The sequence below is a fragment of the Mustela lutreola genome, chromosome 8 (genome assembly GCF_030435805.1).
Source record: "Mustela lutreola isolate mMusLut2 chromosome 8, mMusLut2.pri, whole genome shotgun sequence".
Taxonomy (NCBI): Eukaryota; Metazoa; Chordata; class Mammalia; order Carnivora; family Mustelidae; genus Mustela; species Mustela lutreola.
The window spans coordinates 125,000,815-125,015,619 of NC_081297.1; the positions used below are offsets into that span (position 1 = coordinate 125,000,815).

Consider the following 14,805-nt stretch of genomic DNA (forward strand, 5'->3'; position numbering starts at 1 on the left):
CAAATGGGCGTTGGCGGCCCAACGTGCACACCCTACCCCTCACCTGCCACCTCCCGGACTTCACCGAGGGCTGCTCAAAGGAGTGGGGTCGGGTCGCTGCAGGGTACAGCCCGATTGTACTTTCTGTGGGTTCCCGGAAGCCCCATCTGCCCCCCACACCCTTTCTTTGCCTTCATAGCCCCCACACAAGCGCTTTCGAACTCGCGCAGTGATCTTGAAAACAAGCCTTAAAATCGTGCCTGGCCCCTGACCACGACTGGTGTGTGGACATTCTTTTCTTGTAAAGAAAAAAAAAATCCCCATTAAATGTCCCATACACATGTAGTCCGGGCGGTATTGTGAAAGAGATTCGTTATTCTTGGAAGCGGTTGAGTCTGTCCATATATAAAGTTTATTGCAGAGGCACACACAATAAATATTTTTTCTTGGAGGTGATGGTATATAGGGCTTTTATCTTAGGGAGGAGAACCTCAAGCTTACTGGTACTTACCAGTTTCTGGCGCCCACTCCCATGGCTATGCTATGCAGGTTCAGCAAATGCCAACGGTCAGAAGGGCACCTGCATGCATGTTGGCCGTTTCTCTGGTATTGAGGTGTATCTGATGAAGGCTAAGTTAAAGCCACTGTTTCTTTTTAAGTATGTTAAAATGAAATGCTGCTCTGTAATTCTCAGATCATAGCTTCTTTTTAAGCAGGGTCCACGGCCCAGTTTTTTCCAAATCTCTTTACCAAGCAAGGAACGGTGCTAGGATTCCATTGTATGGAAAGCAAAAATAGAAAAGATGGTTCACATTCAGGTGGTTCATTATGTTTGGAAACATTCAAAAATTAATTTGCTTTGGCTTAACAGCTGTGTACTAAAACACCATGGCCTGGACTCTGCTGAGGTTCAAAGTGGTACCTGACCTTAAGGATCTTGCATTGCCTGTGGGACGCTGTGTTTAGGGGTTGATCAGCTCCCCGTAATCTGAGCTCCTATTTTGTCTCTTCCCAGGGAGAAATGGAGGCTAGAGACAAGCAGGTGCTTCGCTCCCTTCGGCTGGAGCTGGGCGCCGAGGTCCTGGTGGAGGGACTGGTTCTTCAGTATCTTTACCAGGAAGGGGTCTTGACAGAAAACCACGTTCAAGAAATCAAAGCTCAAGCCACAGGCCTCCGGAAAACAATGCTGCTGCTGGATATCCTACCTTCCAGAGGTCCTAAAGCATTTGATGCGTTCCTAGATTCCCTGCAGGAATTTCCCTGGGTTAGGGAGAAGCTGGAGAAGGCCAGGGAAGAAGCTGTAACTGAGCTGCCTGCAGGTAGGCATCAAAAGATCACTGCAAACCAGCCGCAAATTTGTTGAAACGGTGTCCTTTGGATGTGAAGTTGGGGTGTTAGGCTGGGAGTCGGGAAGAGTTTGGACTGAAGGCCCACGACATTGGAGGTACAGGATGAGGAGGTGGAATTAGGAAGTGCAGGGAAGGAAGAATGAGCCATGATCCCAAGGGTGAGGCGGGAGGTCATGGAATACACTTAGAAATGCTTCCAGGGAAACTTGGCAAGTCACTGGGGAGGCATGTTCTCATGTGAGAGCCAGGTCATATCTCAGCCCTTGGCATTGGGCGCCATTTGGAAAGTGCAGATAGGAAAGCATGCATTAGGCTTACTGGTAACTGATTTGTGGGGTGCCAGAGAGGCCGGATGGAGAAGGTCAGCTTCATGAAGGAGGAGACAGCCTCTAGGAAGGCATGCCTTGCACCTGTTCCCTAGGCTACCCTGCACGGCCAAAGGGGATTATTTAGAAAGCTGGTTAAGTAAGTTTTTAAAGGTTATTGATTTCAAGTCAGTCTTTTTAGTTTGGCTTTGTTCAGACGCCCAAAGCATTCAATGTTATAGGACTAGTAGTTTGGGGAGGGTTGCATTTTGACTTTAAAGAATGTTGGATGGGGCGCCTGGGTGGCTCAGTGGGTTAAGCCTCTGCCTTCAGCTCAGGTCATGATCCCAGGGTTCTGGGATCGAGCCCCGCATCGGGCTCTCTGCTGGGCAGGGAGCCTACTTCCTCACCTCTCTGCCTACTTGTGATCTCTCTCTGTCAAATAAATAAATAAAATCTTAAACAAACAAACAAACAAACAAACTCAACATTAAAAAAAAAATAGAATGTTGGAAGCTATGGAGAAGAGAAACAGTCCCGGTGCAATGAGCCTGGCTTGTCTCAGGGTAGAGATGTGATGTGAAACATTTTCCCTCTTAAGAACTCCATGACTTTTACTGTCTTAAAAAGTTGGAGGAGCAGAGAACTGAGTTGGTTAATTAATTAATTAAAAATAAATACATAAATAAAAGAAGAAAACATCTTTAAATAAAATAAAATTAATTTAAAAAGACATAAAATTTAAAAAAAAATTGCAAGTTGACTTGCAAATTTGGAACAGTTAGGAAATGAGTACGCTCCGGAGTGTTTGAAAGCAGTGATAGTTAGAACTCCTCTGGGACAGTGGTCCTCCGACTTCATTGTTGCAGTTGAAAAATACCAGCATAACCCGTTAGAAAACAAATGCCAGTAATAAAAGACCAGTTTTATTATTTTTGCCCCATGGAACCTCATATTTATTTTCATTTGGGGGTTTTCTTTTTTTATGGACCTTATATTTTGAATGATTTTTCAGACCCCAAGTGCTAACTAATCATGACGAATCCTTCTATTATTAACGACAGATGTCCGGATATCCGCTCTGCACGAGGTAACCCCTTAACTTAGGAAAGCTTGGTTAAATCGCAGGGGAAAAAACAAACACATTTTCATTTCCTAGCATGACCGAATTACAGGTAAATGTGTTTTAGGCTTTTTGAAATATTGAAAATAGCTGTCCTTTCAGGGCCCCAGGAATTCTCAAGTTCGAGTGTCCTTCCAAAATTAAGTACTTCAGATGTGTGAACAAATCCAAACTAAAGGAGCTAAGACATTTCTACCATTTCCCTGAAAGCAGAATAAATAGTGTAGAGCTGGGGACAGGTTAAGAGAAGTATTAGGGTACCCAGTGTCTTTTCCTGGTATTTGACTTCGAGATTCCTCTTGGCACCAGATAGTTGGAAAAAAAAAAAAACAAAGGAAGCGAATCTAAACACCGTTACTACCAAGATATTTCATTTAATATTACAGTCATTTTGGATGATGTAACTAGTCCTGTTGTACGTTGTTCACAGAGGTATGACCCCCCCCATTTTCGCTTTTTCAGATTTATTCAGAGAATGAGAAAAAAAATTATGATTTTTTTTAACCAAACAGTGAAAGTTACACAGAAGTTGAGGGAAAACTAGTTTTAAAGTAAACAAAATGAAACAGCGAAACATGAGAAAAAATAGTGTGTGTCTGTATGAAAAATATTGATTTGTTAGTTCTGTGGAAGTGTTCAAAGGGAAGGATAGGTTTGTTACCGTACGGATTTTAAGTACTCTTGCTTTACTTTTTGTCGGAGTAACTTGGCTATTGAAAAATGTTTTGAAGAAAGAGTTCGATTTACTCTTTATGTTTTCTATATACCTTTTGCAGTGATAATAACATAAACTTACTTTTAAAATAAGTTTTGTTTGGGCCTGGGTGGCTCAGTGGGTTAAAGTCTCTGCCTTCGGCTCAGGTCATGATCCCAGGATCAAGCCCCGCATCACGCTCTCTGCTCAGTGGGAAGCCTGCTTCCACACCTCTCTCTCTCCACCTGCCTCTCTGCCTGTCAGATAAATAAATAAAAATCTTTAAAAAAATTAAATATGCTAAGTAAAAAATACTTAAAATATTAAAAATATTAAATATTTTAATATTTAATTTTAATATTTAATATTTAATAAAATATCAAATATTTAAAAAATAAAAAAAGTTTTGTTAATTATTGAGTATTTTCAGTAAGATTATAAAATACAAGTAAGGTATGGGGAATAATAGTGCAGGGAACACCTGTCTCCCCATCGCTAAGTTTTTAAAAAAAATATTTTATCTATTTATTTGTCAGAGAGAGAGCACAGGCAGGAGAGTGGCAGGCAGAGAGAGAAGCAGACTTCCTGCCAAGCAGGGAGCTTAATGTGGGACTCAGTCCCAGGACCCTGGGATCATGACCTGAGCCAAAGGCAGACACTTAACTGACTGAGCCACCCAGGCACCCCACCATCACTAAGTTTTTAAAAAAAAAATTACCATTGCCTTTGAGGACACTGGGTGTTCCTCCCTAGGCCTACCTTAGCCACAACCCCTACTTATTGGTAATTCCTGAATTTGAAGTTTATCATTCCCTTCTTCACTTTGTATTTTTCTCCCTCATAAAAATCACTTTTAAAATCTACTTACGGAAAATCTGCAATACCTTAAGTTTTAGGAAGATATATAAAGATACAAGTAAAAAAAATTATAATGTGTGTGAGAGACTAAGCGATGGAGGAAATGATAGACTTAATTAAATTCATTAATTATTTGGGAAATGATACATTTTAAAGGAGTTTTTAGTTAACATCCTTCTCTTATTTGGGACCTTGAACAGTGTTTATTTAAGTTGATGGTGATATTTTAATTCTAAAATTTATTGAGACTTAATTAATTGAAAACCTAAGGGCTTTTTTTTTGGTGGTTTGTTTGTTTTGTTTTTAATGCTGGAAAGAGTTGAGTTTAATATTCCAGTACGAAATGCAGATGGATGCAGAGGTCTATTTCCCAGGACTCTGTGCTTCTCTAGTGTTTTAAGAGTAATTTAAATAAGCTTTTAAAAAATCCATTTATATTTTTGTAAAGGCATTTTTGAATTTTGAGGAACTAAACTGTAGGAAGATATGGTGCTTATATATTATGTGCATATATTAACCTTATCTGATCTTTTACTCGTTTTGATTGTCATTATTTATTAATTTGTGTAGGTTTCATGGTCCTTTTTTGGGAGGTCTGAGAACCAATGGGCAGGAATGGCTTTCTCTTTGGCCAAAAGGCTGAAACTTCTCCAAGAATGAATTGATTTAATTTTATTAAGAAGTGTTCTTATTTTGGGCTCAGAGAATCATGGTTTCCTCTTTGCTTATTTAATTTCTGTGTTTCACTTGTAAATTTTGAGTTGTCTCATCAGGCCCTATTTGGTGACAGATTCTAGTTAGTTGCTTTTTATTAGAGAAGAATCCACTTGTATCTTAATCCTCTCTGGTCTCTTAAACCCTACACCCAGGAAATCCCAAAACATAAAAAACACCTTATACCTTTGTTTCTTTCAGAGTCTACCTAATTGATGGGCCTTCCTATTTATGTTAAAAAAAAAAAAAGTCTAAGATGTTAATGGATAATTGATTTTGTGTTTTTCTCACCCTCTAAAATATAAAAGGACTCTTACATTTTAGAAGAGAAATTCTGGCAACAATATTACTTAAGCCAGCTTGGCACTGTGGAAGGGACACTTCATAATGTGTGGCTTTCTGGCCAAGGTCACATAGTAGACAGTAGATCAGCTGGCAGTCCTCTCTGGGCTCCTGTTCTGTCTTTCAGGAGATGAGAACTGTGCTGGGTCTGGGTGTAGGCAGCATGTGCCCGCCTGCCTGGCTTTCTTATGCTTATGGGCCCTGTCTGTTGGCAGGCTCAGTGCCTGAGCTAATCTGGATCTGGAAAAGAGGTTTATGGGAGCCCAAGTCTCACCAGCTGGTGGGACTTAGCCTAAGTTCTGGTGGGAGTGATTCCTGGGCCCCAGGACTCCCTGTTCCACTGTGTTGGCCCTGTTTGTGGGACCCGGTCTCTGCTGTGATTCTCCCTTACAAGTCAACCTGGTGACTTTGCCTTTTACTCCAGTCTTAGGTTAGGCTTGGGAGTTTTTTCCTCCTCCCTCCTCTGTAGGCTAGAGTCTGGCTTTATGTCCTCTTAGCCACTGGCAAGGATGAAGGACAGATGTCTTGGAACGCAGCTTGGTGCCTCATATGTTAGCATCAGACGCCTCGACACTCTAGCCTCCTGAGGCTCTTGGCTCCAGCTTTGCCTGAGCTTAAGCCGGTCCTCACCATGGACCCTGTGCCCTGACACTGGCTGCCCTCCATGGCGCGGGATGCAGGCCTGGTCTGCTTCCCCTCTGTAGGAGGGCTCCTGGGCTAAGCCTGTTCCTTTTGGAGCTGGCCTTGTGTAACCATGCAGAGGCGTATCAATTACTATCTCAGGATCTCTTCTGGTTCTCAGATGTATACTTGGATGCATCTGAAGTTACTGAGCAATAATGGCAACAATCTTGGGGATTGTAATAGGTTTACTGGAGAGATTTCCAGCCTGGGATTCTCCAGTCATACCATGAATCAGCCCTACTCTGCATGTAATAAGTTTGGTGTTGATCTTCCCTTACCCAGCTTGTGGTCTCTCCAGGAGCTTCCACTGTGGCTGGGTAGAGTTCACTTTGTGGCATCCTGTGTGCTTGAGAGGGAGTGGTGAGTCAGCGATCATGGTGAGACCCTTCTCTGTTGTAAGGGCAGGGGCTGCAGAGAGCCCCAGTGTGATTTCTCATACACTGCCTGGGGACCAGCTTGATACTGGGCACTAGGTAAGAAGGCCTGTGAAAGCCCTCCAGATCGATCGAGGGGATTCATTTATTCATTGAAGAAATATTGAGTATTGGCATTAGGTGCTAGGATGTCAGGGGAGACAAAGCCCCTGTCTTCTAGAGTTTACCAAATGCTGTAGTCTGGTGGGGACAGACAACAAGCAAACGAGTGGAAGTTAGCGCTGATGGTGAGGAAGGCCTCCGCACATCGTGCAGGGTGGCCAGAGAAAGCCTCTCTGCCTGAGGATGCGGAGCACAGACCCGGGCTCTGCAACAGAGAGGATGCTTGGAGGAAGAGCGTTTCAGAGAAAGGGGACCGCAGAGGCCCAGGGGCTCCAGCGGGAGCCTTCAGTGACAGTGTGGCTAGAGCCCAGTGTGGAGAACCTTCCTCACAGAGAGCGGATTCACACTGCACATCAGCCAAGGCCCAGGCTCCACCGCTTGTTGCTGCACTTCCCAAAATGTGAGATGTGTGCACAGCCATGATTCTGGGTGGTTCTTAAAATGATTTCAGATGAAACGCAGCTACTGGAGTGAATCACGTGGTGAGAGAGTCATTTCCTGTTTCTTTGTGTTTCAATTGTGATAACCTTCAGGTGAAAGCTTCCCTTTGCTGTAGCATCTTTCTTGACACTGGCAGTTCCTTGACACTGGAAAAGTTCCTTATGCGTAAAGCCTTCTGTGGACAACAGTATTTAGCTGGAGTTGAGTTGTGTTGCCTTCTAATGATTTCCTTCCATTTATGGCAAGTAAAACTGTTTTCATTTATGAAGCTACTTTTGAAAATACATTGCTTTTATTTAGGTAAAAATGAGTCACATAAAAAAATACTATGAAAATAGTGGTATGAAGATGTGGCAAAAATTGTAAAGATGCTTTTCATGCATTTTCTCGTTTAAAAAGACAGGAGTTTGGGGCAGGAGCCCCTGGTTGCATAGTTGGGGGAGGAAGGGTCCAGCTCTAGTTCAGATAGAAAAGGGTGCCAAATTCAAGGTCCTTTATTGTTTTGCTTCTTCAGATTATGCACAGTGGTTGGGAATTGGTTAAATTTAATAGTAGAATTGCCAGAATGATTTAATTTTATGTTTTCTAAATTATAAACATGTTCAGAGTCAGCAAGACAGAGACATATTCTGGTATCCCAGAATTTTAGGCCACGAGGGACTCTCACAGATCATCTAATTTTTCTCCGAAAAAGCTGAAACCTATGGAGATTAAGTCAACTTGTCCATGATTACATAGCTAGTTAATGTAATTTAATGCCAACTAGAATCCAGGCCTCCCAACTCTTGATTTAGGATTTCTTCTGCTGTGCAATCTTGACTTCCCACTGGGTTTGAAATGGAATTATATTACGCTGTAGTGTTAATAATTGAAATAAGCTTTAAAAAAATTGTACTAATGCTTTTTTTGTTTGTTTGAAGAGGAAAATTTTCAAGGGCTTTTAGAGTATACTGGGATAAGATTTTGCTAAAATATTTTATTTTTATTAATGCTAATTTTAATCATTTAAAAGGAAATTTTGATAGTTTAGTACTGCATTTTATTAGAAGAGTCCCGCCTGACCTCCCTCTCCCCACCCGGCTTCTGCAAGGCTGACATAAAGGAAGAGCGAAAGACTTTTATCAAGTATTTATGGGACTGATGAAATAATGCATCTGTTGGCAGCTAATTGTAGCTCTTTCTAGGAATAGCAAACCATGTGACAGGCCTCTCTCCAGTAGGGTTGCCTCCATTTCACTTTAAAAAATGGATTTAATGTTCTTTTCTCTTAGAAATTCTCACTGTGACTTTTTACTTCCTTGGGTCGACGTACACACCACTTGGCTACATTAATCACCCTACTGACTCTTGTGGTTGATTTTGCTTAGTCTTTCTCAGTGCTGGCTTTAGAAAAACTACTGATCCCTTGACTTTGACACAGGCCAGTTCATGCCAAAATCTGTGGAGGTGTGATCCTGGCTGTGGTATTAAGATACACACACACACACACGGGCACACATGCAAGCACAGAGACATGCACAAACACCTCATAAAGTTATTTTAAAGTGCAGCCAGGGGGACGCCTGGGTGGCTCAGTTGGTTGGACGACTGCCTTCGGCTCAGGTCATGATCCTGGAGTCCCGGGATCGAGTCCCGCATCGGACTCCCAGCTCCATGCGGAGTCTGCTTCTCCCTCTGACCTTCTCCTCGTTCATGCTCTCTCTCACTATCTCTCTCTCAAGTAAATAAATAAAATCTTTAAAGAAAAAAAATAAAAATAAAGTGCAGCCAGGGTTGGGAAACTGGAACTCTGACCAGCTGATTAGGGGCATGGCTCCTTTGTCACTTGTTGCTCCCCAAGGATGAGTTTCCCAGAGTTGTGTACTTGCTTGAAGAGTTGTTCTTGTTTTCTGATGAAGTGAAGAGCAAAAGGTGGTAGGAATGTAGATACAGATGGATACGTAGTTTTGTTTTGATTCTGTAATCGCAAGTGTTTTTAATTCTTTGAATGTTATTGCTCAAGAATGTTCCAGAATCCCAGACCCCACACAGGTATGACTCCACTACCAATACGAAAATCCATTAGGGCTCTTTGGGGATACACAGGCTCAATGTACACACAACAACATTGACTGGAGCGTTTTGAATTAGCAGATAAATTTGGATTTGAGGGAATTATTTTCATTGCCTCTTTACATTGTTAGGTAATTACAAACATCTGGAATATTTGGTGCTCTGTAGATCAAGTTGTCCAAATGGAGATAAACCTGCCCATGGAGAATGAGTTGGATGCTTCGTATCACTCAGATACGAAGTGAGTTGAAGATGGCTGGAGGATGGATGAGAGAGGAGAGAGACAATGTTGGGAAGACTGAAGATGGCTTAGCCAATAAAATAACTATCACAATATTTATTGGTGGCTTTACTTTGTGCCAGGTACTGTCCAGGTGAGACAGGTGGTCTTATTACTGTTACTGCATAGAGGAGAAAATGGAGGCACAGAGATGTTCAGTCGCTTGTTCAGGGTCATTCAACCCAGGAAAGCCAAATTTGGAATTTAGGTTTTCAGAGCCTGCTAATTCATAGCCTATGAAAACACATTTTCAAGGTGTGCTTTTCTTCCCCTCCTACTTCTGACAACCCATGGCTGCTCCAGAACCCATCATTTACCAGCCCCCAATTGTCTTCTTTCCCCTACTTCAGTCATTCCCAGATATGCAGCCCAAGAGGCTTCCCTGTCTTTCTCTTTCCTGCCTATTGTCAGATGAGTAAGTCCTGGTTGGTATCTCTCTCTCCCCCATCTCTTTTTAAAAATTATTTTTTGGGGGGGCGCCTGGTTGGCTCAGTGGGTTAAGCCTCTGCCTTCAGCTCAGGTCATGATCTCAGGGTCCTGGGATCGAGCCCCGCATTAGGCTCTCGGCTCGGCAGGGAGCCTGCTTCCTCCTCTCTCTCTGCCTGCCTCTCTGCCTACTTGTGATCTCTCTCTCTCTGTCAAATAAATAAATAAAATCTTAAAAAAAAAATTCTTTTTGGGGGGCCAAGGTCTAATGTGGGGCCATTTGCGGTCAAGGAACAGAACCCTTGGGTTGCTTCTATTCCAACTTGCTTCTTGAGAGTAGAAAAAAGACTAAATCTTCTTGGCTGTGATTAGGAGCGGTGCTGGAATCAGGTTCCACTTTGGCAGCTGTTAAATCTTCCTATCGAAAGCCGAAAGCCATCAGTTCTAATAACTAGCTGTTCCGGTGGCACAACTTCAAGAGTTTAACCGTGCACTTAGCAAGGTAGCTTTCTCTTTTTATGGGTGTAGTTGAAACTTGTAGGCTGTTGTTGTAGCTAGCTGCAGGAATGTTTGCCTTTGCTTAATTTTAATAGGCAGCTGTGTTTATACTTGTTCCTCAGCTTGAACAGTAAGGAGTGTATGTATATGATTCTTTGGAGGACTTTTTCCCCAGAGGGAAAAAAGGGTACATTGTACTTTTCCAAACAGTAAATTTTAATTGAGAAGGAAATGTGACCTCTAAAAGAAGTTTAGTCCTAGGCTTTATTTTTGTTAATGTTATAAAAGAAATCTTAACTCCTTGTAAGAAGTGCCAAGTTGACAATTCCTGGAAATGTTCACGTTCTATTTATGCTCAGCACCATAGCAGAGAGCGTGGTGATGCTGTTACCAAAATAATACTGCTGAGATATAGTAAGTGGCAAAGGAGAGCTTTGTGGTTTCATAACCTAAATGTAAGACTTAATGCATCTCTCAGCTCCACCATTTGTGTATAAGGTGTATGGCTGCTGGGTGGTAATCGTTGTTACGGAGATCTGCAGAGTCAGCTGAGCACATCTGCTGGGACCTGCCCTGGGGTTAGAACTGTAGAAGCTTAGAGGTGGAAGGGACCTCAGAGACCCCCCACTGCACAGGTGAGGAAACTCGAAGACATAAGTCAGCCTAACAGCGAGTATGTGGGCTCCTTTGTTCAAGCAGTAGATTTCTTGCTAACATAAGCAAAAATAGGAATTCCTCTAACATATATAGGGCTGTTCACAACCTTGAAGGAATTGCTAAAATGCTTGGGCTTGGTAAAGCAGGAATGAGGCAACTCAAGATCTCTGGCGACTGACGACCATCTCCAGCCGAGTTCCTCTGCTGTGCCTCATCTCTAGATTCAGCGTTTGACTGGCCTACGTTGAGTCATGGGCCTTTCTTTAGGACACCAGAGTCACCTGTAGTGGGGAGGGGACAGATCTAAAAGGAAGAGGTGAAAGCTGATTAAAGGACAGCCTCTATCATATATCACACCCATTCTTTTTATATGGAACAGGTTCCACACTTGTGGGCCTGCAAAAAAATGATAGCCCTTTAAAGAAGGAGAATGTTCCACCTCTTAGTACAGCAAGGCCCTGGTCAAAGGTCAGACGTGATAGGAAAATTAGAGGAGGGCAGTATTTAGAGCAAGATAGGTATTCTGAAACCTTTCCAAAATCAGAAGATATTGGGGGAAGAAAACAGAATGAGGATGTTGAAGTCAAGAGGTGGTTAGAGAATTTAGATTGGGTTCTGGCTTTAGAGCTTTATATCCATAAACTCACTTTATCCTCATAGACCTTTGAGGTCAGTACTATTACCATCATTTGCATTTTACAAATGAAGGTATTAGACAAATTGCCCAAGGTTGCATAACTTGGTAGTAGCAGAGCTGAGATTTGAACACTGACAGTCTGGTCGACCAGTCTATGCTATATTAATTGCAAGGCTCTTCTGGGTCCCTAATACCAGTTCTTGGTTCTGGTCAGTGTCACATGTTTCAGAGCACCTGACCTGGGTTCCCTACAGCTTCTTTATTTGCTTGACCTTTTGTTTCCTTGGGTCTCACATGTAGCCAATGTTTTCACTGCGTTTTTAAAAACAGTTTGCCAAATGGGAGGTTAAAAAAACACTGAAGAAGATAAAAAACATTTTCTAAGAAATGTGATTAGACAAAGTAAAGATTCTGAATGAGATTGACTGGGCAGTTTTTCTTTGCCGAGTCTTTATCTCTTCCCTTTCAATTTCTTTTTATTATGAACCAGCCCTTTGATGGTGCTGTTGGCAATTGTCCTTTTTTGGGCCCCTCGTATTTGACCCCTTCTATTCTTTCGAGGGCCAGTCAGGATCCATTCAGGAGACAAAAACCACACAGTAATGTGAACAAGGAAATCTTAATATAAAGAATCATTAACTAGTAAAAGGTTCATTATGACTAACTACTGAAGAGGTGAAGAGGTCTGCTTTTTCTTGGGCTATTGGAGAAGGTGAAGGCACTAAGAACTTGCAAGAGTTTCCCCCCAAGACAGAATTTCAGTCCACTTTGGAGATGAAGTGACTGCCGGTGGCCAGTGAAGTTGCCAGAGGGTCCAGGCTGGGAGCTGGTCAGCCCACTAGGTGGAGAATCTTGGTAGATCATGTGGGTGGACCAGAGTTGTTGCTGAGCAGTCTGCTGAATGGCAGGGAAATTCCTTGGCGTAAGCACCCAAATGCCACTGGCAGTACACTTTAGAGGGGATAAAGCAGCCCAAACCCAGCGAAAAGCCCCTTCCTCTGCTGTGGCCTTTCAGTGTCCTTCCAGTGCCCTCTTTTGATGAAAACGAACACTGCATGATCTGGCAAAGGAGAAATGTTCACAGGGTCCAGCCCCAGTGTCACAAAGCAGGGCAAAGAGGATGAATGTAGAGCTCAGAAGTAATACATCACTAATCAGTACACATTATCTGTAAAAGGATGGTAGTATCTAATTCGCAAAGTAGTTCTGAGAACCTGATCCGTTCATTCATTTATTTAGCCAACATTTATTGACTCTCTACCACTGCTGGCTCTTCTGCCAAAGCTGTGAGATTATGGTTGTTATTGTCTATTTTTGTTTGTTTGTCTGTTTATCTGTCTGTCTCTGAAAATAGACTGTGAGCATCTCTAAGGCAGAGACTTTTTCCCTCTGTACCCGAAGCACCTAGCTAGCATAGTGCTGGCAACCCATTAGTCCCCGCATGCGTACAGAGCAAATGAAGGCAGGACTACGAAGATGAACCTAAAGATGGAATAATACCCTCAAGGAATTTAAATTAGGTAGAGGTAAACAAAATAGGATTTCTAGTTATCTGTTGTTGTGTCACAAGCTACTACAAAACTTAGTGGTTTAAAATAACATTTATTTTTACATGAACGTGCAATTTGGGCAGGGCTCAGAAGGGGGCAGCTCATTTCTGCTTCACCTGGTGTTGGTCACAGTGGCTTAAGTGGGGCTGGAGGGGCCACCTCCCAGATGTGTCACTCATATTTCTGGTAAATTGGTGCTGCGTGTTGGTTCCTCTCCATGTAGGCCTTTCTGCAGGTGGCTGGGGTTTCCTTACAGTGTGGTGGTTGAGTTTCAAGATGCAGGAAGTAGAAGCTGCCAGTTCTTAAGGCCTGGGCCCAGAGGCTGGCATAGTGTTAACTCTCACTGTATTCTTTGGTTAAGGTATCCCAGAGCCCAGATTCCAAGAGATGAATTAGAGACCTCACATTTTCTTGGGAAGTATGTCAAATTATCTTGGGCCTTGTGGCACTTATCAGATGTAGTGACTTTAAGTACATATATTTGTTATCATAAATGGAAAGTTAGCTGCTGTACATGAAAGTGACTTGTAAATTAATAACAAATGTTCTTATTGTTTAACAAAACATAGGTTTTAAAAAGTGAAAACAGCTCTTTTTCTCCCAAATATAAAAGCAGCACATATTTGTTGTTTTAAAAGGAAAGGCTCTAGAAAGATACTAAGAAAATGGAAGTCACCCATAATCTCATTGTTCAGAGCTAACACAGTTCATAACAAATGAGGAGTGAAATGCAGTATTTGGGTTTTTACCCTAGGACGTTGTTTTAGAAGCTCTCTCTTTTCTGAACTCCGATCGTTTCCAGAGAGTTGTTACTTACTTGATACCAACTCTTAAATCTGGAATTTCTCAATGTGATGCTAAATAAACAATAAAATTCAGAAGATTGTGTTTAAAAAATATATATATATGTGTAATATATATATATGCACAGACATACACACATACACATTTTCCTTTGAGAGTAAAACTTCCTGAGTCAACTTGAGGTTGTCTTTTCAAATTATTAAAGCTAGCCCCTAGTTGTTTCATTTCAGTTAGCAGGGGTGGGGGAGTGGTGGACTGGACTTAAATGACCTTCTCCAGTTACTCTTAAGGAACTAAGAGGAATATTTTTCACTCTGTTGTTTAAGGTATTTTTCTGTTTATCTTTCTATTAGTATTCTATTTCAAAGTGTTTCACTAAGCTATTATATAACCTGATTTTTTTCTAAGTCTCCTGTTTGTATGCTTTTAAATATTATGTTTCTAAATCTTTTCTTTGTTTTTCCCAAGCTGTTCCACTATAGGTGATTAAGCCTTTGCCTGTGGCATTTTAAGATCTATTTATATTCCTCAAATTGACTAGATTTGTAAATATGTGAGTGTTCTGGATAGTAGATTAGATTTTTTTCCTCCTTGCATTCGGAAAGACATTCCTAATGACTTTTTTCACTAACTCATGGAGTGTATTTCAAAGAAATTGTTAAAACCTTTGGTGGATCATCATATCTCATCCCTTTCCTTATTACCAGAGTAAAGACCATAAACCGTCGTAGGAGGGGCTGTGTAAGTCAGAGGAAAAGAGCATACACGAGAAACTCTAAAACATTGCTTCCTGCATTATTTCAGGAAGCATTTATTGAATTTCCACTGTTTGCTGTGAGTTAGATACAGAAATTAATAAAGTTTAATACCATTGCT

At 41.7% G+C, this 14,805-nt stretch overlaps 1 protein-coding gene across 1 annotated transcript in view; it reads left to right on the forward strand.

The window, feature by feature from the left end:
- The window catches only part of CRADD (CASP2 and RIPK1 domain containing adaptor with death domain), a 179,888-nt gene that overhangs the window by 442 nt on the left and 164,641 nt on the right, over positions 1-14,805 (forward strand). The window contains exon 2 of the mRNA XM_059186527.1: positions 995-1,298. Within this exon, the coding sequence (XP_059042510.1) occupies positions 1,001-1,298 (298 nt within the window). The 5' untranslated portion in view covers positions 995-1,000. The remainder of the gene's footprint in view (positions 1-994; positions 1,299-14,805) is intronic.